Source organism: Phalacrocorax carbo, chromosome 2 (genome assembly GCF_963921805.1).
Source record: "Phalacrocorax carbo chromosome 2, bPhaCar2.1, whole genome shotgun sequence".
NCBI lineage: Eukaryota > Metazoa > Chordata > Aves > Suliformes > Phalacrocoracidae > Phalacrocorax > Phalacrocorax carbo.
Window position 1 is genome coordinate 117,836,167 of NC_087514.1, and position 25,797 is coordinate 117,861,963.

General features: G+C 41.0%; 1 protein-coding gene across 1 annotated transcript in view; it reads left to right on the forward strand.

Annotated features, from left to right (window-relative positions):
• The window catches only part of GLB1 (galactosidase beta 1), a 47,320-nt gene extending 26,527 nt beyond the window's left edge, over positions 1-20,793 (forward strand). The window contains exons 11-16 of the mRNA XM_064444027.1: positions 986-1,060; positions 6,437-6,526; positions 8,355-8,468; positions 9,605-9,736; positions 15,262-15,501; positions 19,348-20,793. Of these exons, the coding sequence (XP_064300097.1) occupies positions 986-1,060; positions 6,437-6,526; positions 8,355-8,468; positions 9,605-9,736; positions 15,262-15,501; positions 19,348-19,608 (912 nt within the window). The 3' untranslated portion in view covers positions 19,609-20,793. The remainder of the gene's footprint in view (positions 1-985; positions 1,061-6,436; positions 6,527-8,354; positions 8,469-9,604; positions 9,737-15,261; positions 15,502-19,347) is intronic.
• The last annotated feature ends 5,004 nt before the right edge of the window (positions 20,794-25,797 follow it).

A 25,797-nucleotide genomic window follows, 5' to 3' on the forward strand; every position in this document is an offset into this window, starting at 1 on the left:
AAGTTTTTTCTCTGTAACATGTAGATACAGGGAAGAACAGATGGGAAGAGTGGACATCACAGGAGACAAGTAATGTCAGGAAAGGGAGAAGGGGGTGATGGCAAGGAGAAAAGAAGGTTGTAGGCTCAGAAAGGGCAAGGCTAGGGTATGGGGCAGAACGGCACTGTCTAGACTTGCCATTCCTAAAAGGTATCCAAGAAAGTGATGGACATCCTTCACCCCTTCTCTCTGCTGATCTCAAGTGGTTCTTCCTAGAGATATAGGGCAAGAAGTAAACTGGAATAGGCTGACAGTCAGAGCGCTTCCTTTTCATGTTTCCCTATGATTGATTGGGCAGTTGTCTAGACCAGGACCAGAGCAAAGCTAACAATGGGACTGCAAGGGTTCATGGAGCTGTGGAGGAGGCTGTGGTCTCAAGGCCTGCTTCTCAAAGAAACCAACCCAGGGAGTAATAGATTAGCAGGTGGTGGAGTATAGTAAAACTGGAAGGAAAGGCACGAGAGGCTAATAATTCCCATATGGAAGTGCTGCTAGGGAAAGGTCAGGTGGAAATGCTGTCCTAGAGATGTGGAAAGGTTAACTCAAGCTCCCATGGACTGGGGAGAGGAGACTGCAGGAGGGTTGTAGAAGGCAGTAACGCAAGCTCCAGCCACAGGGGGGCTCCAAGGGCACTGTGATTCTTTGTGATTCTTAAGCTCAGTTGTTTGCTATGCTTTTTACAGGTCCCTCGAGTTGAATAGTTATTAAAAATTGTTTACCATATGCGATCAAGTCAGACGACTTGGGGTTTTCTATTAAAAAAAAACAAACCACCAACCAACCTCCATCTTAGACCAGATGCAGCTGTAATCCTTTAGCTCAGCTAGTTTATCTACTTTTAGCCGAAGTTCAACTTGCGTAAGTTGTGAAGTGGGAAGTGCAAATTCAGTTAAAGCATGTTTGTATTTAAGTTTTGTGTGTGTTTTTTTCCTTCTTCCTTTTCTAGTATAAGCAGTTACCAGAAGGTCTTATCCCTCCGACAACACCCAAATTTGCATACGGGATGGTTCGCTTACAGAAGGTAAAGTAACATCTGTAATACGCTGTGTATCTTTCCACAATGCTTCAGGTTTGCTTTTTGCAAAAGATGTTTATGAGGATGTCATGGCAGTCTCGTATCGTAATTACCATACCAAATAAAGAGGAAAACCTTGAAAGCAAACTTTCAGGAAGGAGGGGGCAGTGCTTGGGAGTTAGGAATCATGCCCATGGTGGAAAATGAGAAAAATGTGTGGTATGTGGATATAGAAAGATAACTTTTACAGTGTGCAGTATGTGCCTGAAGTTTTAATAAACTGAAATTGGTATATTGGCAGAACAGAATCATAATTGTCTAGGAACTCATGTACAAGTAATGTAGCTGGGGGAATGCTAGCATGAGAGCTATGAGCAAAGAGTGTTTTTGTAGCTGGTGATGCCTCTGAAGTAGAAGTAGCAGGTAGGATATACATACGTTTTAAATACTACTAGGTCTTTAAATTTTCAATATGGAACACTTATTGATAAGACTTTCAAAGTTATTGAAAAGTTTCTTAGAAGACTTGTGAAAATCTGTATTTGATGAGAGGAATTAGATTAGTTTTCTGCCAAGGGAAGAGTGTGCAGAACCCAGCCTTGCTATATCCTGCGTGACAGCAGTGGTAAAACTGGTCAGCACATGACTGGCTGAGGTTTGTCCATAGCACCATCATTTTAAGACCATCAACAATTTTATGTGAAATGCAGTTGAGAACTAGGTTTCTGCAGTGAGTGTAGGAGATGGTTTAACTGGAGATGGAAGATACAACAGGTATGAACTTGGCTGTATTCATTCTGCTGGGCACAGACGAGTTGTTTTGAGGTAGAGGTTTACTGCATTTGGTGTACTGGATATTGTGATTCATAATGTTTTGATTTTATACTTTGCACTTTTAATTTGGCAGCCACTTTTTCCAGCTGGCGACATATCTCATCTGTTATGCACTGCAGCTGAAGTGCAGCAAAATTAGGTAGTGGTAAGACTTTGTGGGCATTTAAGTAGTCCCACTCAAGTGGTGGGCAGAGATACTTTTTGTATAAAAGTGATCACCAGTGAAGGTGAAATAGATCTACACAATTTCCAATGACCTTTAAGTATTTTCAGGCCTTTTTGGGCAGGGGTTACCATATGAGGTTTCACTAAACTGGTTTATATTTGGTAGTGACTAATTATATGCCACTTATCAGTACACTCACAGCTTCTACTGCTATTGTTAGTTGCCAGCATTTGGGAGCCTAGTAATCAGATTTTGACTCTCCCATCTTCTCATGGCTCATGGCTTTCAGGTAGGGCTTTCCAGTTTCACTAGAATGATGAACTTCCATGACTCCAAAAAATGAATGTTGCAGGGTGCCTGGCCCAGACACCTGTCTTACAAAGGAGGAGTCGGATGACTAAACTTGCTCAAATATCACAGCTTTGACTTGGCCATCACACTGGGAGCCCTATTCCTGCACCTTCTCACTTTCTACACTCCCTGATATTTTGAGAGGAGGTGTTTTATTCTCCACCCAGCAGTTTTAGAAATCCAGATGGCATGTCTAAACAGCCAGGTGTGAGGTTCCTGTCACTGCCTGTACATATACTGCCATCTGAAAGCCTCTAGAACTGTTTTCTGGGAATAAGGCTGCTTTTTGCTCTGTGAACCAACTGCTTAACTTCAGCAGCAGTTTCTGCCTCTGCCTGGTTATATTGCAACACAGGATGAGTCTCAATTCACAGAGGGTTTGTACTGTCCCAGCCAAAGCTGTCCTCCCAACTCCATCATGTGTTCTAGCCCCTGCTGGGACCAAGTCCAGTGCACTCTCTTGTATGGAAAAGCCTGAAAGTATTTGGGTGAATATCAGAGAGGGAATATTCTAAATTATAAGACTTAGCTTTGGTAATAGTAAACTTCCCAGCTATATTGTCTGCAGTGACAGTGCTAAAATGACTACTATGTGAAGCTTCACTGTGCAGTCAAGGTCCAGCAGTCAGTCTGCTCTGCAGAGCATTGAATCTACTTCAGGGAATTAACTCCTCAACATTTTTGCAGAAAGGAAGAGGGAAAGGAGACTCCAGAGTATTTTCAGGAGTCATATGGTGTCCTTTACAGAGGTAGATCTAACCAGAGCAGGCTGTTCTCTACATCATCCCTTCCCCCCTGCCCAAGATACTCTGTGACAGTTAGTCCTTTAGTACCTGATCAGCTACTCAGGACCTAAACTTAAAGAAATCTTTGCCCTTAGCAGTGCTGCCTGTCATATTTGCTGTTTTTTTGAGGTTTGAAAATAGGTTGCCCCAGATGAAAATAATTGGGGAGCCTAGGCTAGTTGGGGAGGGAAAAGAAATTTAAAAATTCAAACAAAAAGCAACCACCCCCACCCCCCTTGACTCACACCCCCCCACCTCCCCCCAAAAAAAACCTACTAAAAAAAAAACCCTCCCCTGCTGTTGCCAGATCAGACAGTTGTTCATTTTGAGCTATTGAATCATTTAAGATTTCTCCTGGGGGGGCATAAAAGGTAATTTAGTAAAAGATGCGGGGGACACTGACATAGTTACAGAAGAGCAGAAGACAGGAAAGCAGGCAATGAGGAAAAGTCTTATTGCATAGATACAAAAGAGAAGTGACAGAGATGGGGAATGAGGGCAGGCAAAGGCACAACAGCAATAGATGGGCTTAAGAAATGTGAGCAAGATGACAAGGTTTAGGGGTTTAAGATCCATAATGTGGAGAACATCCTTTCCAGAGGGGAACAGATTAATCTTAGTGTCTGCAATGCATCTGCGTGGCTGTGCTGGCTTATGAGTAGGTGGTAGTTCCTGGTTACCACTTGGAAGGTGCTGAGGAGTGCTTGGTCACAAGGAAATGCCTGTCCTAGCTCTGCAGCCTGCGGACGTGTAGGTTCTGGAGTTGTACTCGGTTCTTGGGATGTGGAGAGCTCAAGCAATAGCAAGTAGAAGGCAACGATGAGGTGAGTTGGGGGTAGAAAGGGGTTAAGCAAACAGGATGCTGCCAGTAGTTGATATCATTCCTCTTGGAGCTATTTTGTTTCTTTTTTTCATGCTTGATCTTACACTTTGAAGACCTTGTTCTGGAGGATAAAAAAGTATTGCTATTTTTTATTAGTAGTCTTCTGTTGTTTTACATGTGGAGTTTTCAAAAATGCTTGTCAGTATTTGTAATTTCTAAATCTACTGTGAAGTGTCTGTTGTGATACTGATTGTCCACTAAGTAGCAGTCAACAGGAACTTGCAGAAAAGCAGATCTTAGTTTGGTTTTGGTTGGGTTTTTTTTTTTTGTAAGCACCACTTAAGAGTGAAAAGCTGAACAAAAATAATCCATTGAAGTTTCAAAGAAACAAGCTTCTACCAGCCCAGTCCATAAGTGATTCATATGTGGTCAAACTGTATTCAGAACAGATGCCCCCTTGAGCAGGAAGTTAAAAAGAAGTCAAACAGGCATATGTACAAGCTGCTAATACTCAGTTCAGCAAGGCACAAAGCAGCACCCATTGCCAGTTAGTAGCTCATTCAGGTGACCGCGTGCGTGTTAATACTGCTTACATTCATTTCCAATTCCATTGTCCACGTGGGGCCATGACTAGTAATGCTCATAAGATTGTTGTTTACTTCTGTAAACCAACTCTTGTCAGTGTCTGTGCAAAGATACTCATCTCTTGCTTCGCAGCTGTTGTACAAGACCTGGCAGTTCAATCTCTGCTGTGGCCTGCCAAGTCAAGCATATTGCTTTAATATTACTGGCTCTCTTGGAGGAGCACAAGATAAGCAATAGAGCACATACACAGCACAGAGCATTTGGGGAACTTTACCCTGCAAAAGCTGATTGTTTTCAGTTTAAGCATTGTACCTAAAATAACGTAAGAGCAAACTACGTTCATCATGCGTACTGGTTACTTGGGAAGACAAACACCATCACTCCAAAGGTCCCCCCTTCCTTCCTTCCCCCAGCTTCATACACTGAGCATGATGTCATATGGTGTGGGATATCCCTTGGGTCAGTTGGGGTCAGCTGTCCCGGCTGTGTCCCCTCCCAACTCCTTGTGCCCCCCCAGCCTGCTCGCTGGTGGGGTGAGGACCAGAAAAGGCCTTGGCTCTGTGTAAGCCCTGCTCAGCAGTAACTAAAACATCCCTGTTTCCCCAACACTGTTTCCAGCAGAAATCCAAAGCATAGCCCCATAAAGCCACTATGAAGAAATTTAACTCCATCCCAGGCAAAACCAGTATATACTGAAGAAATAATTGCATGTACATAGATGATTCATGCTGACTTCTGTCACATGTAGGATTTCACGCAGTGGTGCACATTTGAATGTATAATTTAATATTTCAGCACTGCTGATTTTCATGTATGCTCTGCAAAAATTCAATACTTCTGTTAGTGAAGTAGTCTCAGAAGTTTGTATTGCTGTGAATGCTCTTACAGTATACAGTTTTACATGATTTTAAATGCCTATTTTTTTACTGTTTTTTTTTCTCAAGCATTTGAAAGTAAATCTGCATTTGAGAAATATTTTGAACATCTTATATGTAATTACCGCTGAACAGTGACAAGACCTTTGGTGGAACAGACTGACATCTTGCATGAAAAATATGAGTGCAGTTGATTTTTTTGAGCTTGTAAGACACTACGCATATTGGGTGCATCTTGACTAATATTAAATTGATAGTGGACTTTGAGAGAGAATTGTAGATGAGTAGAAAACTCTATAATTGCAAAAGGAAATCGTGGGTGGCAACAAAAGGCAATTTAATTGTACACATGTAAGTCCTTATTCACCAAAATACTTATGCATCTAGCCTAAACCTTGCTCCCAGTCTCGCTAAAATCAGTCCAGCTACTTATATGTGACACTGAATCACAGCCTTAAGGTTTCTAAAATCATTTAAGACTACATAGGGTAAGTTCATCTTGCGTAACTCTCAGTAGAACCAAATCGTATCCCTGCTGAGCTCGGAATGATTCCAGAGTAAATCATTGGAAATCAGTGGCATTTCCCCTAGCTTGATTAAAAGTATAATTGCGCAAAATTTAGATAATATAGTTGTTTTGTATTAATTGTCCAGAGCAGTTTTGTGTGTTTATAAAGCTTCTGTGAGAAACTCCTGGGTTAGTTTTTATCAAATAGTGAGATCACTTTTATGAGTGCATAGCAAATTCAGAACATCTGGGTTTTTAAAACATCGCTCCACATTATAGCATGTTTCTTTGTTTTCTGTACTGTGTTCTATTATTAATGTGTCTGTAAGGATGATGTAAGGGCTTAAGATTTCTTTGCTTTCCAGATAGATGCAGCTAGGTGGCTGGATATGTAAGCTGTTTTGTTTGGATTGAAATTTACTCACCTTCGTATATCTGCTTGTTCTATGCTGCAGGTGGGCACCGTGATGGAGGTTCTTGACAGGCTTTCACCTGCGGGACCAGTGAAAAGCACTTACCCATTAACCTTTGTTCAGCTAAAGCAGGTAAGGATTCCTTCAGTAGGCACTTTGGAGTAATTTTGTAAGGTTTATTTTAACAACCCCCTGTGGTGTGACTCTTCCTATGTCCAGTGTCTCACACCTTATCTCAGCACAGAAGTAATAGTATTATAAAGTTGTCCAGGATTTTTGCATTGGAGATGTTTCCGTACTCTCCAGTGCTCCTGTTTTGTACCTGAGGTTTTCTTCTTTCTGTGAATGTAGGTATATATGCTGTCCAGGCTTCCAACTTTATCTCTCCCCTCTCTGAAGTACTGATTTTCAGGTTCTTAAGAGAATTTTTTTTAATCCATCTTTTTCTTCACTCTTAATTTTCCTTATCCTATTTTTTTCTTTGCCTCTCCCTGGCTGCTATCAGAGTAAGCACAGTGGCTGAGACACTGCTTTGTCATACAAGCCAGGGGGCCTGGATATTGGAGAATGCAATCTGTTTAACACTTCTGTGGGCCTCCTATTTATTTGTAGTCCTTTCCTTTTACTGCATGTATGGTGAGGCAGAAGAATGCATTGAGAGAAACCTTGGGGAGCAACCTCTTCGAGTTGTTGCAACCCACTGTCAAGGTCATTCACCCCACTGGTTGAGAGAGGAAAAATACCTTTCTCTGCATTTTCCTGTGGCTTCTCTGGACTCCCACTCTCCCCTGTGTTCTCTCTCTGTCACTCTGAGGGATTCTGTCTTTCCACTAAGGTTATATGACTCCTTGATCACTTCTGTGCCAAATTTTGCAGAGACTGGAGTATGGGTGTTAATTGCCTGCAGCTAAAATAAACCACTTTGAGACAATGTGATGGTGGTAGTAGATGGGGGAGGGAGAAGAGGTGGGGGCGGTTCAGCAGTTGCCTGGGATATGGCGTTAGTCAAGGAAGGGTTCAAATCTCAGGTTTTTCCTTTCCAAGCTGCTAATACAGAGATGTGGGCAAAGCTGCAGGTGGTATGTTGTGGCTGGATGTAATTTCTTGTGGGTTTTTCTCTCTCATCCTCTGGCCTTCCCACCCTTAGTACTCTGTTTAGGAAAACTCCTGAGAAGAGGGCAGCCAGCAGAGCTTCCTAGCATATTATGAATGTTTCCGCACCCTACCCCTGCGCCTCTTCTGGGCACCTTGTTGCAAATGTAATGCAGAATGGAAATGGTTTACTCTCACTTCTTCCTGCCAGGGTTATGTTCTAATCCAAGTCCTGAAGATAAATGGTTTTGTGGCTACTGAGTGAAAGAGACAATTTTTTTTTTTACTTCTTTTAATTTGTGTTTCACTTTATGATGAGAACAAATCCAATTACGGTGACTTTTTATTTTTCTTTCCTGATGGGGAACTTTGAAAAATATTCTGAAATGCAAATCAGTTAGTTTGAAAAATAGATTATATTGACTTGATGAATATGTCAATTTATGGGCAATAGGTGACAAGTGCACTTTCAAGTTTATATAACAAACTCAGTTATGAAGGGATTTTCCAGCTATCTTTTAATTGATTTTAATGGTGAAATGATAACAAAGCAGTTAATAACTGACAGTTTTATTGAGGAAATACCTTCATAGCTAAGACCCTTATCTTTTAAAGTTACGTAAATGTTCTGATGAAACATTTAAAAATGGAAACTCTGTGGAATTTACACCCTTTACTTAAAGGTCAAAGTGAACTCTAATCTGAAGCTGGTATCTGTGATAGATGCTATCTGAAGTGAATGAAAGTTAACGTTTCAGTCTGAGCATGTAGGCAGGAATGTGGGATATTTCTAATTCATGACCTGAACTGAAGCTATGGAATGACGTGGTTCATTAACCTGTTTGGGTTTTTTCTTTTCTTTTCTTAGTATTTTGGGTTTGTACTGTACAGAACTTTGCTTCCAAAAAACTGTACGGAGCCAACACAACTGTCTTCACCTTTAAACGGAGTCCATGATCGTGCCTATGTCTCTGTCGATGGGGTAAACATTGTTTACTGGTGTTCATTTCTGCTATGAATGGCCTTCACAATAGTCATGGATACAGTTGCCTTCCCCCCCACCCTTCTTTCTCCAGCTTACCAAAGCAACTTTTTATTAGATAATCTTCCTTATTTCCTTCATCTGATTAAATAAGTATACAGTTGATTAACACTAAATGTTCGTATCTCAGAAAATATGACTATCTATTACTTCTAAGGAAAATGTGATCGTTTCAATTTTTGAGATATTGAATGTTGATACAGATTGACTTCTGCGGGGGGGGGGGGGGAATATGAGGGGAGGGAAACCCTACCTAAAAACCACTCTAGAAGCAGGGTTTACTTGCAGGTTCATTAAATATGTTAATGGTGGCTTTCTATAGTGTTTCCATAGTTTTGGGGTGGGGTTTTTTTGTTTTAGTCTTCTATATTTTTTTTTTTCCTCTGAGGGTGGGGGGAAGTAGAAGCCTGAGCCTATGTCTTACCTTATGAAACTGGCTTCTGACCACAATTTAAAAAAAAAATTATTGCACAGGATGTGAGCATTATCTATCTTCCCTTAAGCAGGATTTTGTTCCTGCTTAATGAAAATTAATATCAATTCACTGACTTTGACAGCCTAGTTTTTAATTTTTTTTTGACCTGTGCTGACTCTCATCACCTTTGTGTCCAGGTCAAGCTCTCCTTTCCGTATGTTGTGGGAATGGGAATAAATAAAGCTAAATATTGATGTGAGCTTAATTTTAATTGGAAGATGAAGGCCCTTTTAATCACTGATATTGCCAAAATGTTTTCAGTCACTAGATTATATTTGAGAACTTGCTTTTTGTGAATCAGGTGCATCAAAACCACAAGGGTTCGAACAGTTGGTTGAGTTATGGAATTTAGCTATGGAATAAGATGGTGTCAGTTAGACAAATGCTGCCTGTTAGCACATCCAGTTGATGTACTGAAATGCAGATATTGTCATACATGCTGCTTGTGTACTCGCATGCAGGAAGAGGGAAGGAAAATTTTAAAAACGTTTTTCATTTGTTTCCTTTGTCCCTTTTCTTCATGTGAGTTGAGACACGAATAACAGGGTGTTGTTTGTTTTCAACGGTTATTGTTTTCTTCTTCTTGGTGTAATTTATGTAGGTTCCTCAAGGTGTCCTCGAACGGGACAAATCACTTATGATAAATATAACTGGGAAGGCTGGAGCAAATCTGGACATCTTGGTAGAGAATATGGGCCGAGTCAACTTTGGTAGATACAATAATGACTTTAAGGTAAGCAAAATCAATGGAGTTACTGGATAGTGGGTTAGAAAGAGCAGAAGGATAAGGATTACACAGCTGTAACTTCACCTCAAAATGTAACTACTCACTAGTTTTCATTTGAGTTTTTCCAGTCACGAAAATCAAAGTGGTATTAAAACCTGACAGACATGTCTTAAATTTTTTTTTGTTAGTTCACTTTTGTTAGCCAAAGTGTCGCCCACAAGACTTTCAGGTTGAATTGAACCTGTAGCTAACATTTTAAAATGTGCAAAACTGTGTGGATAAACTCCTAAAATGGGTTGGAAATAGGTCTAGATTTTGGTCATACTTTGAGGCATGGGAATCCTGGGGTTGTATTTGTGTGTATGCATGTGCGCGTGTGTGTGTATACATATATACATATACTCACTTTATCTCTTTCCATGTCCCATTTAATTTAGCAGCAGCATATCCTTGCAATATTTTCAGTGTGTCTAGGAAAGGCTGTCTCACAAGCACTATGCAAAATTGTCAGTTGAGATTTGGACTGATAAGGTGTTAGAGATAGTTATGAGAAAGCTTACGAATGCTTCTGGGTTCATGCTGCACTTTGGGACTGTCACGTCCCTGCATGAGTGGCTGTGGTGTGTTGACCTTGGCTGGCTACCAGGTGCTCACCAAGCCACTCTCTTACTCCTCCTCCTCCATCAACAGGAGGTGAAGAAAATATAATAAAAAGCTCGTGGGTTGAGATAAGGACAGGGAGATCACTCAGCAATTACTGTCTCAGGCAAAATGGACTCAACTTGGGGAAATTAATTTATTGCCAACTAAATGGAATAGGATAATGAGAAATAAGAACAAATCTTAAAAACACTCCTCCCCAGGCTCAGCTTCAGTCCTGACTCTTCTGCCCTCTTCCCCTGAGAGGTGCAGGGGGGCTGGGGAATGGAGGATGGAGGAACGCTTCATCTTAGCCACTCCTTTCTCCTCACACTCCTCCCTGCTCCAGCATGGCGTCCCACCCACAGGATACAGTTCTTCATGAAATTCTCTAATACAGGTCCTTCCCACAGGCTGCAGTTCTTCATGAACTGCTCCAGCATAGGTCCTTTCCATGGGATGCAGGCCTTCAGGAACAGACTGCTCCAGCATGGGTTGCCCAAAAGGTCACAACTCCTGCTGGAAAACCTGCTCCTGCAAGGTCTCCTCCCCAGTGGTTACAGCTCCTGCCAGCAGCCTGCTCCAGCGTGGGCTCTCTGCAGGCTGCATCTTTGTTCAGAGCGCATCCACCTGCTCCAGCATGGGGTCCTCCACAAGCTGCAGGGTGGATATCTGCTCCACTGTGGACCTGCGTGGGCCGCAAGGGGACAATGTGTGTCACTATGGTCTTCACCGCGGTTGCAGGGGAATTTCTGCTCTGGTACCTCGAGCACCTTCTCTCTCTCCTTCTCTGACCTTGGTGCCTGCAGGGCTGTTTCTGTCTCATTTTTCTCACTCTTCTCTCACAGCTGCTACACAGTGGGGTTTTTTTGTTTGGTTGGTTTTTTACCCTTTCCAAAATATGTTATCACAGAGGTGCTACCAGCGTCCCCGACAGACTCAGCTTTGGCCAGCGGTGGGTTCATTTTGAAGCCGGCTGGAACTGGCTCTGTCCTACATGGGGATAGCTTCTGGCATCTTTTCACAGAAGCCACCCCTGCAGCCCCTGTGCTGCCCAAACCTTGCCACATAAACCCAATGCAGTGGCGATGCCACTAACAAACACTAGGAAGGGCAGGGGCAAAAAGGAAACTTTCCTTGTTGTAGGCCTTATGGGATCCCAAGCACTGCATGATATTTGCTGGAGAGAGGAGTATTGTAGGGGCCAGTCTTGGGTTTCTGCCATGTTCAGTGCCACAGCACACTTTTTTTTTTAGATTTTGATATTACTGGGATACAAGTAATAATAAAGTAATGACAAAACTTTACAATTAAGGAGAGATTTGCAGCCCCCTAACTGGAAGAATCTCTTAAACACCCCCTAGATCTGACTTAGCCTAAATTGATTTGGCAATGTTCAGAAAGCTTGTCAAGTGTGTAATGGCTGTCCAGACTAATAGCTCCCTGGTGATTGTGGTGTCCTTTTGTTCTAAGGGGATGACAGGTAAATTAGAAGCTTCCATTTCCTCTCAGTCTAAATTCTGTCTGTGACAGGTGTCTTGGAGCAGAATTAAGACTCACCCAAAGTGTTTCTCAATTAGTTTGGATGCAAGAGCTGGAGAAAGATAAACATTACAGGAAAGACATGTGCCTGAACAGTACCATTTAGTTACCAAGCAAAGACACACATGCTGTGAGGAAGTAGGATTCTTAAGGTTGTAAGTAGGGGAAAAAAGTAAACCCAAATGTGTATGCATCTTGAGCAGCCCAGTTGATGAGACCATAAACTCTGGTTGAGTTTGGGCCTGTTACAGAATCCAGTTCAATTATGAAACATAGACTGGGAAGAGACTTGCAAGATTGCCAGTAGGCAGAGTCTCCCGTTCTAAAACTTGTCTTGCCATGAGTAGGATGCACCTATTTGCATTGTTTAAGAAAGATGCATTGGTTATGATTAAGCAGCATGGAAGAATTGAAGCTGAGGCTTGGTTTAGAGGAGTGTCGTGGTTCAGCCTCAGCTGGCAACTGAACACCACGCAGCCGCTCGCTCACCCCCACCCCCCCCACCCCTGTGGGATGTGGAAGAGAATCGGACGAGCAAGAGAACTTGTGGGTTGAGATAAGCACAGTTTAATAACTACAATAGAATGATGATAAATGATTATGATAATAATGACAGTAATGTTAATATAATAAAAGGGAAAAGGAAGGAAAGGGAAAACAGGGAAAAAAACGCAGAAACACAAACGATACAACCGCTCACCACCTGTCGACCGACGCTGCCTGTCCCCGAGCCGTGATTCCTCCCTCCCTCCCCCGGCCAGCCCCTCCCAGGTAGCATACTGGGCATGACGTTACATGATATGGAATATCCCTTTGGTCAGTTTGAATCTGCTCTCTTAGCTGTGCCCCCTCCCCTCCCAGCTTCTTGTGCACCCAGCAGAGCATGGGAGGCTAGACATGTCCTTGACTAGTATAAGCGCTGCCCAGCAGCAGCCTAAACATCTGTCTGTTATCTCAACAGGTTTTTTTCCATGCTAATTTCAAAGTACAGCACTATACCAGCTAGAGTGAAGAAAATTAACTCTATCCCAGCTGAAACCATGACAAGGAGACTAATTGATGGGTTATCTTTTTCTTAAGTGTGTTGTAATAAGGATTTTTAGGTGTATTTCCAATTATGCTAAGACTTCAGTCAAGGCAAAGCAATATAACTCTCAGCACTTGCAAAGCTGGTAACTCAAAGGCTTTCACCGTATCAAAAAGCGGTTTCATGCATCTTATGCTTTGGAAGGCATACAGTTATTTAAATCCTAATGAGAACAAAACTAAATATATGTGGGAACTCCTAGGATGTATGAAAGCCTCTGATTTAAAAGCATCAGCAACGGAGAGATTTCTGTGCTTGTGGTGTATATATTCAGTGGGCAGCAGGAGTGCCAATGCTGTTTATACTGTCTCTTCAGCTTACCTTGCCTTTATCTGAGTGGCAAGAGAGGGCACCTAGTTCCCTAGTGTTTTGCCTTCATGTAGAGGCAGCAGAAATGTTGCATTTATTTATTTATTTAATAACAGGCCAGGGGATTAGGAATCTATGTGCTTAGTGCTAAACTGAGGTAACAGAATTTGGGGGTTAGTGGTTGGATTAGGGAGGTGCTCAGTGTTGCTGTGGTTGAGCTGAAATTCACACTCGTACCGGGGTTTCAACCTTTTAAAAATTTAAGAGTGAAAGCAAGTTTAGTAGACATTTGCACTGTGAGAACAATCCTCTAAAAGCAGGATGGTTCCACGTAGAAGAGGCAGTCTTTCTTGGGTAGCTTTGGAAAATGTGCATTGCTCCTTCCAGCAGAGTCCCTCCCTCACGCTGTTCTTTGTGTTGATTTTGAAAACTGGAAAAAATTATACCTTGGGTTTTAGATATTTTTTTGCTTTCAGAAATAACTTTAAAGCAAGAGGTTCCTGCCTTATGAAGCCTTGCATTTTTAAGCAAATAGGGTAGCTTTTCTGGGTTTTGTTTGGCTGTGGGTTGTTTTTTTTTCGCTTGAAAGGAAACTAGGCATCTAGCTTTTTGTAAGGAATCTTAAAAGGGTTTTGGTTTTAAAACATCCTGCTGATCTAAGTCTTTTTTGAAGGACCCAAAGAACGGAAGAGTGTGGTTTCTGTTTTTCTGTATTTTTTCACATGTTCACTGCCACCTATATCTTTGTTTTACTTGGGAAATTTATATCCATATCTGGACTGTTGAATATGCATTCTTATGCAAAACAAAGTAAGAACACTTAGTAGGCAGTTAATCTAATTTGAAAAAAATCACGCCATTCATAGTGCCTAAAGGTGGGCTTAGGGAGGCAGGTTAGAAGGTTTGGGCTAAAGTTATGTTGCGTTACTTCAGTTGATTGCTAGACAGGGTAAAGTCTAGGTTGTTTAAAAAAGTTTTGCCACTTAACTCTGTACAGATATTTTATTTTGATATAAATAAAGTTCCTGTTCTGTAAAGTGGGCATCTAGGTAAAGGAAGAGGAAAACAATTAGTGCTTGTACTGATGATGAGGCTTGTAGAGTCAGTGCAATGCTTATTAGACATCAGAACAGACACACAACATAGTATTCAAGCAACTTATGAATGTAGCAGCATTGGTTTAAAATCAGCCCCTCGCATTACACTGAAACACTACTGTAGAAATTATTATTATAATACAGTTAAGATGTGTGCACAGGTAACTTAATGTTCATTTCGGTCTTCTTAAATCATGCTTTTTAATTCATTGTGCAAGTACCCTGGTGTGCTACATACATGGTTCCATAGAAATGGAACAGGACTCTGTGGGCTTGAAGCTGACTATAAGCTTGAAGTATTTCACTGAGTCAGGGTCACAAAGAATGTGCCTTGATTTTGTGATACTGTAGGTTAGCAGTGGAAGATTTGTAGGAAGCAAATACTGCTTTCTCTTCTATTGTGCAGGTTAATATCTTGGGTTAGTGACTCAGTGTTACCATATTTCTTGATGGTATCTCAAACTTACGATATATAATGCTTTTTCTGCGTTTTATTAAGCCACAGGTTTTAGAATCATGTTCGTGTTAAAGCAAAACAGAAATTCACAGTTACAGGGGAAAAAAGTTAAAAAAACACAACAAACCAAACCTCCAAAAAACAAACAATGAAAAAAAAACCCAAAACTTTTAAGAGGAACAGATCCTTCACAGAGAATAAATGAAACCCTTTATTCTTAAGCAGAGCTTGTAACTTGAAGACCAGATGCTTGGTTTTTTACACACACAGATTGGCAGCAGTTGCAAGTACTTTGATTCAGTTTTTATTTCTGACTGATTTATAGTTGCAGCCAAATAACTTCAATAAGATGAAGCTAATAATGGTGGGTTTTTTGGTGTTTTTTTTTTTTCTTCCTCAGGGTCTAGTTTCAAATTTAACTCTTGATCATGATATACTTCTTGAATGGGAAATCTATCCTCTAGACATAGATGGAGCAGTGAACCATGACATTAATGGCCACCTTGACCAACAAAGGAGATCTGTTGGCAATCCACTGAGTTATGAAGCACCTGCTTTCTACACCGGTAGACTTTCAATTCCTGGAGGGATTCCAGACTTGCCTCAAGACACCTATGTCACGTTTCCTGGCTGGACAAAGGTACAACTTTTCACTGTAAAAACTTGAAGTCCACTCAAAAAGCTACTGAAACTTCTATGGACGATCAGAGTCCATCTGTCTTGGATTGGTAGAAGTTGGTTGTTGTGGTGGGGTGTCTCAAATATATTTAAACAACTAGGAAATTGATTCCTTGCTTTAAGTAAATCTCAAGATAAGCCATTAAGAGAAGGGAAGCATATTCAAAAGGTACATGGCATTGGTCTATAAAGTGGCACATCACAAAAAAAACCCCACTAGTGAGAGATAAATTGTCAGGCTGTTTATAAAATGCTGCATTTAGGTGTGTTGATTTTGTTTGGGTTTTGGGTTTTTTTTGTCTTCATGTAGAGCAGAAACAGCTTTTTGGAAGGAGGGGGTGAATACGTGCTTTTAGATAAAATCGTATTTTATTCTGGAAGAAGCAAGATGCTGCAGGACAACTTCTGATTATATTGATTGATTAAAAGTAACTAAGAACATGTTTGTGGTGCTGTGTGAGGAACTATGGATCTTATTACAAAGCATAGAGAGCGTTGGACAAAACTGCTGGTGGTGTGCACATAGATATGGATCCAATGTATGGAAGATGTTACTGCTTGTCTTCTGGAGGTTACCTGTAACTGAACTGAACAGATCAGAAAGCGCTGCCGTGAAAAGCTTGGGGGCAGATCTCTGTTAATGGGAAATAATCATAAGGCTGGAGCGTAGCTAGAGCAGCAAAGAGTGTGTTTTCACAGTGCCATGTTTGAAACAGCCAGCATGGAGGATGGGTAAGGACCAGCTCAGCTAGCTGGTGGGAGGCACAGAAAGCAGAATGTGTGCACTGAAGTGCCACTCTTCTTGGAGGCCTACGCATTTAAGTCCAGGCTTCAGGGAAGTGCCTGTGATAGTGTTAGGTGGCAAAATTATTCCTTTCTGAAACAATCGATTTACTGCTATTAAAACAGAGTAGGAGAAAGAGTTGCTGGTGATCTGTATACAGTATTATAGTGGTTAAAGCACTTCCCAATATGCAGAAGCTTGTGATTCATTGCTGGTACTGAGCTTGGATGAGGAAGTTTAACTTATGCACATATATAGGAACAGGGGGTCTCTTATGCAATCACTGAATAAATCCAAAAATAGCTTTTTGAACTGGAATCTCAGACTTATGCAGTAAACTTTGTGAGCCCATGAATCATAAATCTTCAGGAAGTGAGATGACCGTATCTGCCTGTTGGCAAACTCACCTTTGAAATGGTAAAACAAGATACCCAGGAGTAATAAGGTTGAGGTGATACTGGGTGTGGAAACTGAGACTTCCAGCTAACTTTACCAATGAGAACATGTCTTGCAGGCAGAAGGCCATAAGGGTTTAAATTCCACTCAGGTTCCATTGGATCTGGGCCTTTATACAGTGCCAGTCAAGGAATTAGTGGCTGATGCCACGGTGTGGAGAGGGACTGTAATAGGGGTTAAAACCTACCTGTTTGAGTAGTTAGAAAACCATGGAAACAACACTTACCAAGAAAACCTATAGTTCTAATGATGATCGTGCCTTTGCATATTAAGACAAGGAGTGCTGGACAGTGTGGAAGAAGGGTACAGCATTAACAGTCATGACTTATGTTGTAGCTTGCTTGCCTTCAGTGGTTTTTAAACCCTTCACTAGTAATTAAACTTCCTTCACCCTCGCTTGAGGAAGCGCAAAGCCCTTAAGCACACATGTCCTGGAATGTATGGTTAGATTTAACAGATTTGGTTTTTCTTCAACAGAAACAGAACTGTTCTTGATTTTCTGTGGAATGATGGGTTGTAGTTGCTGACCCTGCTAAAGGAAATCTTGTTACTGAAGATAGAGATCCCCCTCTCCTTTATTTTGTCTAAGGCATATGTATTGGTAGTGTTTGTATAGTGTTATGATTTGCTTGTTTAGAGTATACAAATTCCTGAGTGTGCAGTCTTTAGAAACTGCAATATTAATAAGGGCAGTTGAGAACTGAGGAATTAAGTTCATAGCTTTACTGGAAAAATTGGTTACAACCAGTGACCGATTAAGATCGGAAAGACACCTGTCTGATCATACCTTCTGCGTTAGAACTCTAATGCAGTCATTCCTACAGTAAACTCCTACTTCCCCCAGGGTTACAGTAACTTTCTGTAGTAGGTAGGCTACTGTCTGGTGGGTACACTCACTAATTCATCCTGTGTGTGTAGGTTGCATTAATGCCACGTTTTCTTCTAAAACTGCTATAGATGCAGAGTGGTGAGCTTGAATAAATAGCTCTTCTCTTGCATTTTAATACAGCAAAAACAAGCCACAAAGCAAGATAAACTTGATTTTAAAATAATTTTTTAAAAGTTTGACATCAAAGTTTATTAACACCTTGGCAGATCTGTGCAAGATAGGATCTTACACTACGGAAGTGGACACAGAGCTGAAATAACTCACCTGCATTTGCAAATGTACCAACTCCTTATAAAATTTCTCATGTGAGTTTCATAAAATTTGCTTTCATAAATACTTGAAAAAGAAAACACAAGAAAAATACCTTCAAAACAGCTTGAACAGAAAAACTCGCTATATTACAATTTTGCTTCTTTAGATCATTCAGAAGTATTATTCTGATTACACCTATCCCAGATGAATTTTGGACATCACCAAGAGTGCAGTAAAGTTTTTACTTTCAACTGATTCAGACTACTTCATTATTTTTATTATTGTATATCAATGCCATGTGTTAGTGTGTTTTTCCTCTATATTGTGATTACCAAAGGTCAAAGCAAGAGGGAAAACACAGATGCAGTTACCTGTTCCCATCCCTTTTCTTGTGCACTGCACTCTTGTCTGCCTTATGGTGAAAAGACAGTTATGGGGAGTAAAAGCAAATTATTTGTCCAAATTAGCTGTACATCCTCCCCTGTCTCTTGGCTCATTAACGGGATTCAGCTCAACTCAGTAAGGAGTCTATTTACAGTTTTAGTGAACATTCTGCAACTCACCGATTTATAGGCTTTTGTAAAAATTGGTGTTTGTGTCACTTTAATCTGTCTATTTTGTGGTGTATAAATGACTGTTTTGACTCCTTTTCATCTTGCCCAATCTTATCTTTTGAACTTAAGGTGTTTATCATGTTAGAACAGTATTTTGAACTAGTGGTTCTGGCCACCTCCGCTGTAAAAAGTAATTTAAAGAGTTTGTATGCCAAGTTAACCACAATTTCACTGAACTTAATGCTAGCAGACCCCCAAAGATTTTAATGGTTGTAGGTAACTACAACAAAATACGGTACTCTGTTGCAGTGTGACGTCACAAGCTCTTCTTGTTGGCTAAACTATTACAAGTATGAGACATCTGAATTTCATGTGTCTAGACAAGCTGCGTGATTTCATGAAAAAGATAAAACGGGAAAGGACTACCAAGATAATGTAGTCTTACAGTTGTACAGACAATCACAACAGAATTAGGATCTGATTTTTTTTTTCTTTTGTGAATTCTTTCTCCTTTTAATAATCAGCTTCAAGCAAATAGAATTTTCAGGTGTGCTTTGGTCTGAAGCTTGGTGGAAAATTCAGTGCTAGGAACCTGCAATTGTGTTTTCCTAAGTATTGTCATATTTGGAATTACTGCAGTATTTGACCACTTTCTTTTTAAATATAAATGATAGCTTTAACTCATCAGGGAATTTAGATTGTTCTGACTATCATTAGCATTTTCTGGAACAGATTTTCCATCCTTGTGTTCTATCAAACTGAAAAATGGAGGAAATTTAGTTACTATGTGGAGAGTGTTACGCTTAAAGCTATTGTCATTTGATCTCTGTCAAATTATTGAAATATTGTTATTTTTTCTTTCTGTCTTAACAGGGGCAAATTTGGATCAACGGCTTTAATCTTGGTCGGTACTGGCCAGCCCGCGGTCCTCAGTTAACACTTTTTGTTCCAAGGAATATACTTGTTTCATCGGTGCCAAACAACGTAACAGTGCTGGAGCTGGAGCGTTCTCCTTGCAGCACCCAGGCATGCGAGATAGAATTTGTAGACAAACCTAATATCAATGCAACCGCACAGTATGAAAATTATGTCCCCCAACTCTTTGTCAGAGATATGTGGCTGAACCATCTATAATGACTTGAGTACTTCCTTATCTTCCCCCTACTTTGCTTCTCTTTCCCTCAAATCATATTTCCCTTTTTTAAAGATCAGTAAATTGTTTAGCTGAGGCAACTTTTTAAATTCTTCAAAGACTTTTGTTTTTTTTTAATCTGCCAGAGTTAAAAACTTAAATTCTCTTCAAATAAAAGCTGTAGCTTTAGAATTTGCCTTGGACTGTGACATTGAACTCAACTGGAAGATAACATTTGCATCAGTCTAGTAAAAATGCAGTCCCTGTGGGCTGCTTACATTACAGGAACACTCTTACGCCTTTCTCTTGTTTTTTTTTTTTTACCATGTTTTTCAACTGAAGAGGAGCCTACAAAAGGGTGCAAAGTCCCACTAGCTTGCTGTTTACTCATGTGGACTGGTAGGTCAGAGCTGCCAACAGGCTAGACACTTTAAGCTGATTGTATCATCTGGTTGGTATCAATAGTCTGAAGGGGCTCACTGCCAACATTGAGCAGACCCCATTATTTTCACCTCCATGCAAGTGACCTTGAAAAAATTTCAACTGGTTTGTCATGGGAGCAGTGAAAGGAACTGTGGAAGAGCTCTCAAGTGCAAGCTGATACGAACAGTAGGAATGAGGGACCTTGTAGTCTCTATCTGTCCCCTCTTGGAAAGCCAATTTACTGCTTCCTTTCTGCCGTCTCCGAAGACTTCAAGTAAAAATTGATAAATACAAGGATGTACATAAAACTCAATCTGTTTTTGTTGGAACCATAGCCTCTGATTGGCCTGCCTGCAGAATGTAGTCTTACAGTGAGCCATTTTTTCTTGTAATGGATCTGTCCCCTGCCCTCCAATGGGCCTGGAGTACCTGTTTTTCATAGGCCAGCACCTTGGAAGTAGAAGGCTTTAACTTAAAAAAATCATCAGTTTACTGGAACAAAACAGAAGATGAATTAATGACTAAAAGAAATTTAAATTCTTTAAGAGCCTGATATTTGCAAAGATGCACAATCTCTGTCAGTAAAGCTGATTTTCTACATGACCGAATCTTTTTGATTCATATGGGTTTGATGTCAATCATGCAAACTCCTTGGTGAGATTTAAACAACAAAAGATTAAGATGGTGGAATCAAGTATTTTCATAATCTGTGGTTTCTTCCTTTGATTTTTGCCTGACATTAAAATGGTTCTTTAAAGAGTAAATCCTTCCTGTGTGTCTTTGGGAAGGAAAAAGGGGGTGAGGAAGCATTAAAGAAGTTACAGTATTAAGGGAGAAATGAGGTTGTAAAGTCTCAATGGACAAGGAGTTCTCCTTGTTGATGTCTCATTTGTTGTCTGTGTTACGAAGGTGTATGCAAAGTAAAGCAAACCGAAGTAGTTGTAATGGGCTCTGTGGACCCTGGAAGTGCCACCCTTTTCTGATACGGCCAATGTAAAAACTTATTTCTTCTCAGCTGATAAGGACTACTGCTGCCACCTGAGGAGAGAGTGAAAAGGAGCATCATTCCCTTGAGTATCTACATTTCTGCTGTGTTTGATATGTATTTGATGGGCTTTTGAACAAGACATGTGCAGTTCACCCAAGCCAGATTGCTTCTACTCCTAAATTCTCACCTCAAATGCGGAGTCTAATGGCTGCAGGCTGTGTGTTCAGTACCTGACACACTTCATTCTCAGAATAAAGTGGTCAGTCCTGATCCCAGATTTGGTTTTTTGGTGTGGGTTTTTTTGCACCATCCCTGAACATGCTCTGCAAGCACTTTATTATGAAGTATTAATTACCTCAGAGCCAGGCCTTGAAAGTAAGGAATGGAACAGAATTAGTTTCATACTGGTTGTGGGTTTTGTGGCTTTGAAGTGTGTAGAATTACAGTACTATTTAGGTATTATTCTTATAACAGTTCAGTACTTTAACAGCCAGGAGTATTTTTATTTTTCTGGCAGTCAGTGCTGTGAGGGGAGTGGAATCCTGGCTTTCATTCTGACCTCATTTTGTTTTACATTGTACTTGTGAAAACATAGTGTAATCCATGAGACTTCACTTTTTGCCATAATTTTCTGTAATATTACAAGCAGAAAGGCTTTGCATCAAGGAATACAAACGTGCATGTGGTTAGTTATAGGACTAACACGAAAAAGGGGAAAAAACAGGCTTAAAGTTTTCAAGTAGGGCTCTAGAGAGCTTCATTAACACACCTGCCTATTTACAGATTTCAGTGAAAGGATCTCTTGTCTACAGAAAGGAACTGAAAGATGGGGCCCTGATTCCTAATCCTGGTCTACCTATGTGGAAAAAAAACCCCAAACCTGCTAGATGTTGCCAAACAGTGTGGTATTCATTTGAGTACGCATGAAGAGAGGTGTCTGTGACAAGGGGCTGGCAGCGTACTGCATTACCAAGAAGAAGCTGTTGCCACTTGCTGCTGCCTTACCCAAGGATGTGCCTGATGCAGGAGGGTGTTCTGCCCTGCCCATGTATCATGCTGGGTCACTGCACCTATACCACTGCTGCTATATGTGGCTGGGGCTTATCCTAGGTGTCCTAGCCTTGGCATGCAGTCCTCCTGTGGCTGAGTATAAGATACAAAATGGGACAGCTCGGCATTTGTTCCTTTGCAGTCTTGAGCAGGTCAGTTATTTTAACCTATCCTCAAATGTGGTTCTATCATCCGTGTCCAGGGGTGGAAATGAAATCAGAATGAAACCTTCTGACTGAAGGCCGAATGCATAGATGGTGAGGGGTTGTGGGGAGTTAGCTGGCTCACCTTGACCAAGTTGCAATTCAGTCTTGAAGAGCATGGTGTAAAAACATGGTCAGACCACTGATTCGTATCTGTGGTGTAGCTGTGTGATCTGTTCCACATAGTGAAGCTCAATGGGATGGTCTGTCTGGTGGAGCCAGCTGCCTCCTGAAGGCAGGGCAAGAAGGAATGTTCCTAATGCAAAAATTGTGGCTCCTTAAATGCTCCCTCCTGCCTGTCCTCAGGAATTTGCAAGTGCTCTGCTGGCACAGCAGCTGAATAATGGGCACAGTGTTCTCTGCTTTCAGCAGACCAGTGCAAACCTTGTATTTAGTCAGGATCGGTCTGTTAAGAAGTGGAGATTTTACGCTGGTCCCATCTGGAAGGTAGGTGTGATCTTTTCAATTCTTTATGGTAGTGCCATTTGAAATCTACCCCTAGAGTGTAGCTGTAGGGGCTCAGTTTAGCACAGATATTTTTTTGCATCCCTGCAGTGGGGTTTGTAAACTTAGACTGTAATACTGCCTATGCATGAATGAACACCTTTTAAATGTGATTACCTGGGATGAATGAGCAATGAGGTGAACATGAACTGGTGAATAGTGTGCAGTATGTAGTTGAATTCTCTCTTAACCTATGTATGAGAGTACTCTTTCCCTTATATTCATAACATAATTATCTTCATAGGTGTCAACCAAAACTTCACAGTCCCTGAATCACTTGAGACTTGAGCTTGTCCATACCCCTTTAGACTCTCTGTGCCCTTTTGAATTCTCCTGTGCAGGCAGCTCTCCCTGCCTCCCTGCTCTCCCATCATTTTGGGGGCTCCGCAATCCCTGTGTTTTTTTTCTTTTGCACTTTTTTTTTATTAAATACTCACTTGTTTGCACAGTTTGCATACTTATATGAGTCCGACTCTAGAAATAATCTTCCTGACTAGACAGCAAACACTGTCCATGCTCAGAAACAGCAATTACAGAAGAATCCTGTGTTTAACAGTGTGCTCTGAAGGAGGTGATACTGAATTATCCAGGCTGAGAAGGTGACCTGTTAACAAAAGACTAAATTTGGACTGCATAGGGAAGAAATCTGCTCTCTTTGGATAGATTTGGTCACTTTGATATTACTGGATGACTGACTAGACTATTGCAGTCCCCTTGTATTTGCATTTCAGACTTAGCAAAATCACTGGAGAACAGCAGCATCACCGTATGTGTAAAATGGATATTCCGAGTTTTCCTAGGATGTTCTTCCTGGAAATCCATCCACATTTCAGCAAATAGCTCTCAGTGCTGACAGATCCTAACTTCAGCCTCTGACAGTAGCTTAGTTATTTGTTGGGCATTGTTGTCTCTGTACTAGCAGGAAACTACTTGAGAATGTTTTTCTGCTACATGGCTTTGCAGTCACTCATCTTCTTTTGCTTGAAAATGCTCTAGCATAACTGCCCAAAGGAATGACTGACTAATGTGCAGTCCCTGCATTTTTGTTTTAATCTCTTCTTGTATGAATATTCTTTTCCAGACTGCAAACACCATTTTAACAGATAATACAAGACGAAAGGTTTGTGAGAGCTGATCTAGCCCTATGCCTCTGTACCCTAAGCCAGTTTCATCTGTATCTGAATTATTCCCAGTGTATTTGTTTAACCTGTTCTTCAAAGTTTCCTGTGATGGAGACCCCAGACTAGGCAAGCTATTCTAGTGTTTACTGTTGGTTAGCTGTTGACAAGTTTCCTGAAGTCTTCTTTGCTGTATGTAAGCCAGTTATCAGTTTCACAGCCAACATGAAGTATATCTTTGTGCTCTGACACCATTTCATGCCCTTTCTGTTATCTTTTTACCTCCCTGATGGACTGGATTTACAGACATTTTAAGAGCTGCAGAGCAACATAGAGAAGACTCAGCAAGGATATGAAAGGGTGACAAGGTCCTGAATGACCTGGACCTGGTGCTGCAGCAACTTTTTTGAAAGAAATGACTGAGTTGCAAGAAAGCTGTCGTGCAGGCCAGGGCTTAAAAGCATGGTAGCCAGCCTCAAGGTCCAGGCTGGAAGATCACGTGACAAAGGAAACTGGAAGCTACAGAAGATTGAGGTTGCTTTAATGGTTCTCCTTCAATGAGAAGGCAAAACTGGGCAGGAGGAGATGATCTTGAGACTTGATGTAAAGGCCTGGATGGAAAAATGTTGGAAAAGATGTCACGGGGATCTTTGTCATGCTTTTGCTGAATAAAGTATGCATTTTTAAAAATCCCGTTTCAGAAGGTATTTTCTGTTGCTTCTTATCAAAGATGGGAGTAGTGAAGCAGAGGCCCTAGCTTTCAGGGAAGTCTTGAAGGTGTGTGTTACCTACAAGAGGTTTCACAGAAACAGTGCTAGGTTCAGGCTCTTGCTGATGCAGTTGCCTTTCAGTAGGATATATAGGCTTTGTGGCCAAGGAATCAGTGATGTTTTAGACTAAAACACATACACCTGTTCCTCAGGAGCCAAATATAGATAGGAGTCTGAAGTCAGGGTCTTAGGAAGGTCCCACTTTTAACTCTAGTGTTGTAATGGGCAGCACAGTCTTGTCGTGAAACTCCCCAGTATGCGTTCATAGCAGATTCTGTGCAAGCATTGTGGTAAGATCGCTATCTTGCATTTTGGTAACATGCTTACAACTGCAGAAGTAATTTAGCCTTCTAAATTTTTTTTTGTAAACAAGAGGAAAAAAAGACTGCTTATTGGAACTGGGAATTGAGTTTGAAATTCCAACAGAAAGGGCCTTTCTTAAGTAGAGTGGATCTGTTTGGATACTGGTGTATTCGAACACCAATCTGTTTGAATTCAGTAGGAAAATGCATCCAGTATCTATGGTTTGAAAGTTTTCTGTTAAGTTTCTTTAGTCCTTCTAAATGTACGCACTATTTTTTTTAACTTGGTGCTTCTGTACTATTATTAACTAATATTTCCAGTGTTGTCTGTAGTTATGGGCCAGAGCACAGCTCTGAGCACAAGGTGGGGAAATGCCTAGCAAATTTGGGTCATCGCCCCAATGCTATAGCTAAGAAATTACTCTTCTCTGTTTCCTGTTTCATTATTCCTTAAGTCTTGCTTTTGCTTCCTTTCATACTAGGGAAGTCTCTTGTGTAGAGAAACTCAAAAACTTCCCTTGAATGTGTCTTCGGTTGTCTGAAGTGGAGTTGATCTTCACCCCTTCCACCCATCCATCATTAGTTTGCAAGCTGGATGAAGATTCCTTTGCTTCCAGCTTGCTTATATCTTTCTCCTTTCTTCCAAATCCCATTCAGAGGTTCCTTTTTGCAAGACCCACAAATCTTGGTCAGGTGCACAGAATGCATCTTTATGGATCTCTAGTTTAAATTAGCCAGAAGTCTCCCTGGGTGTGGACTTCTGCCGTAGTACTCTCCAAAGCGATTGCCTTGGATGAAGGTGAATGGCTGTGTGTTGTGTGTGGTGGCTGCAG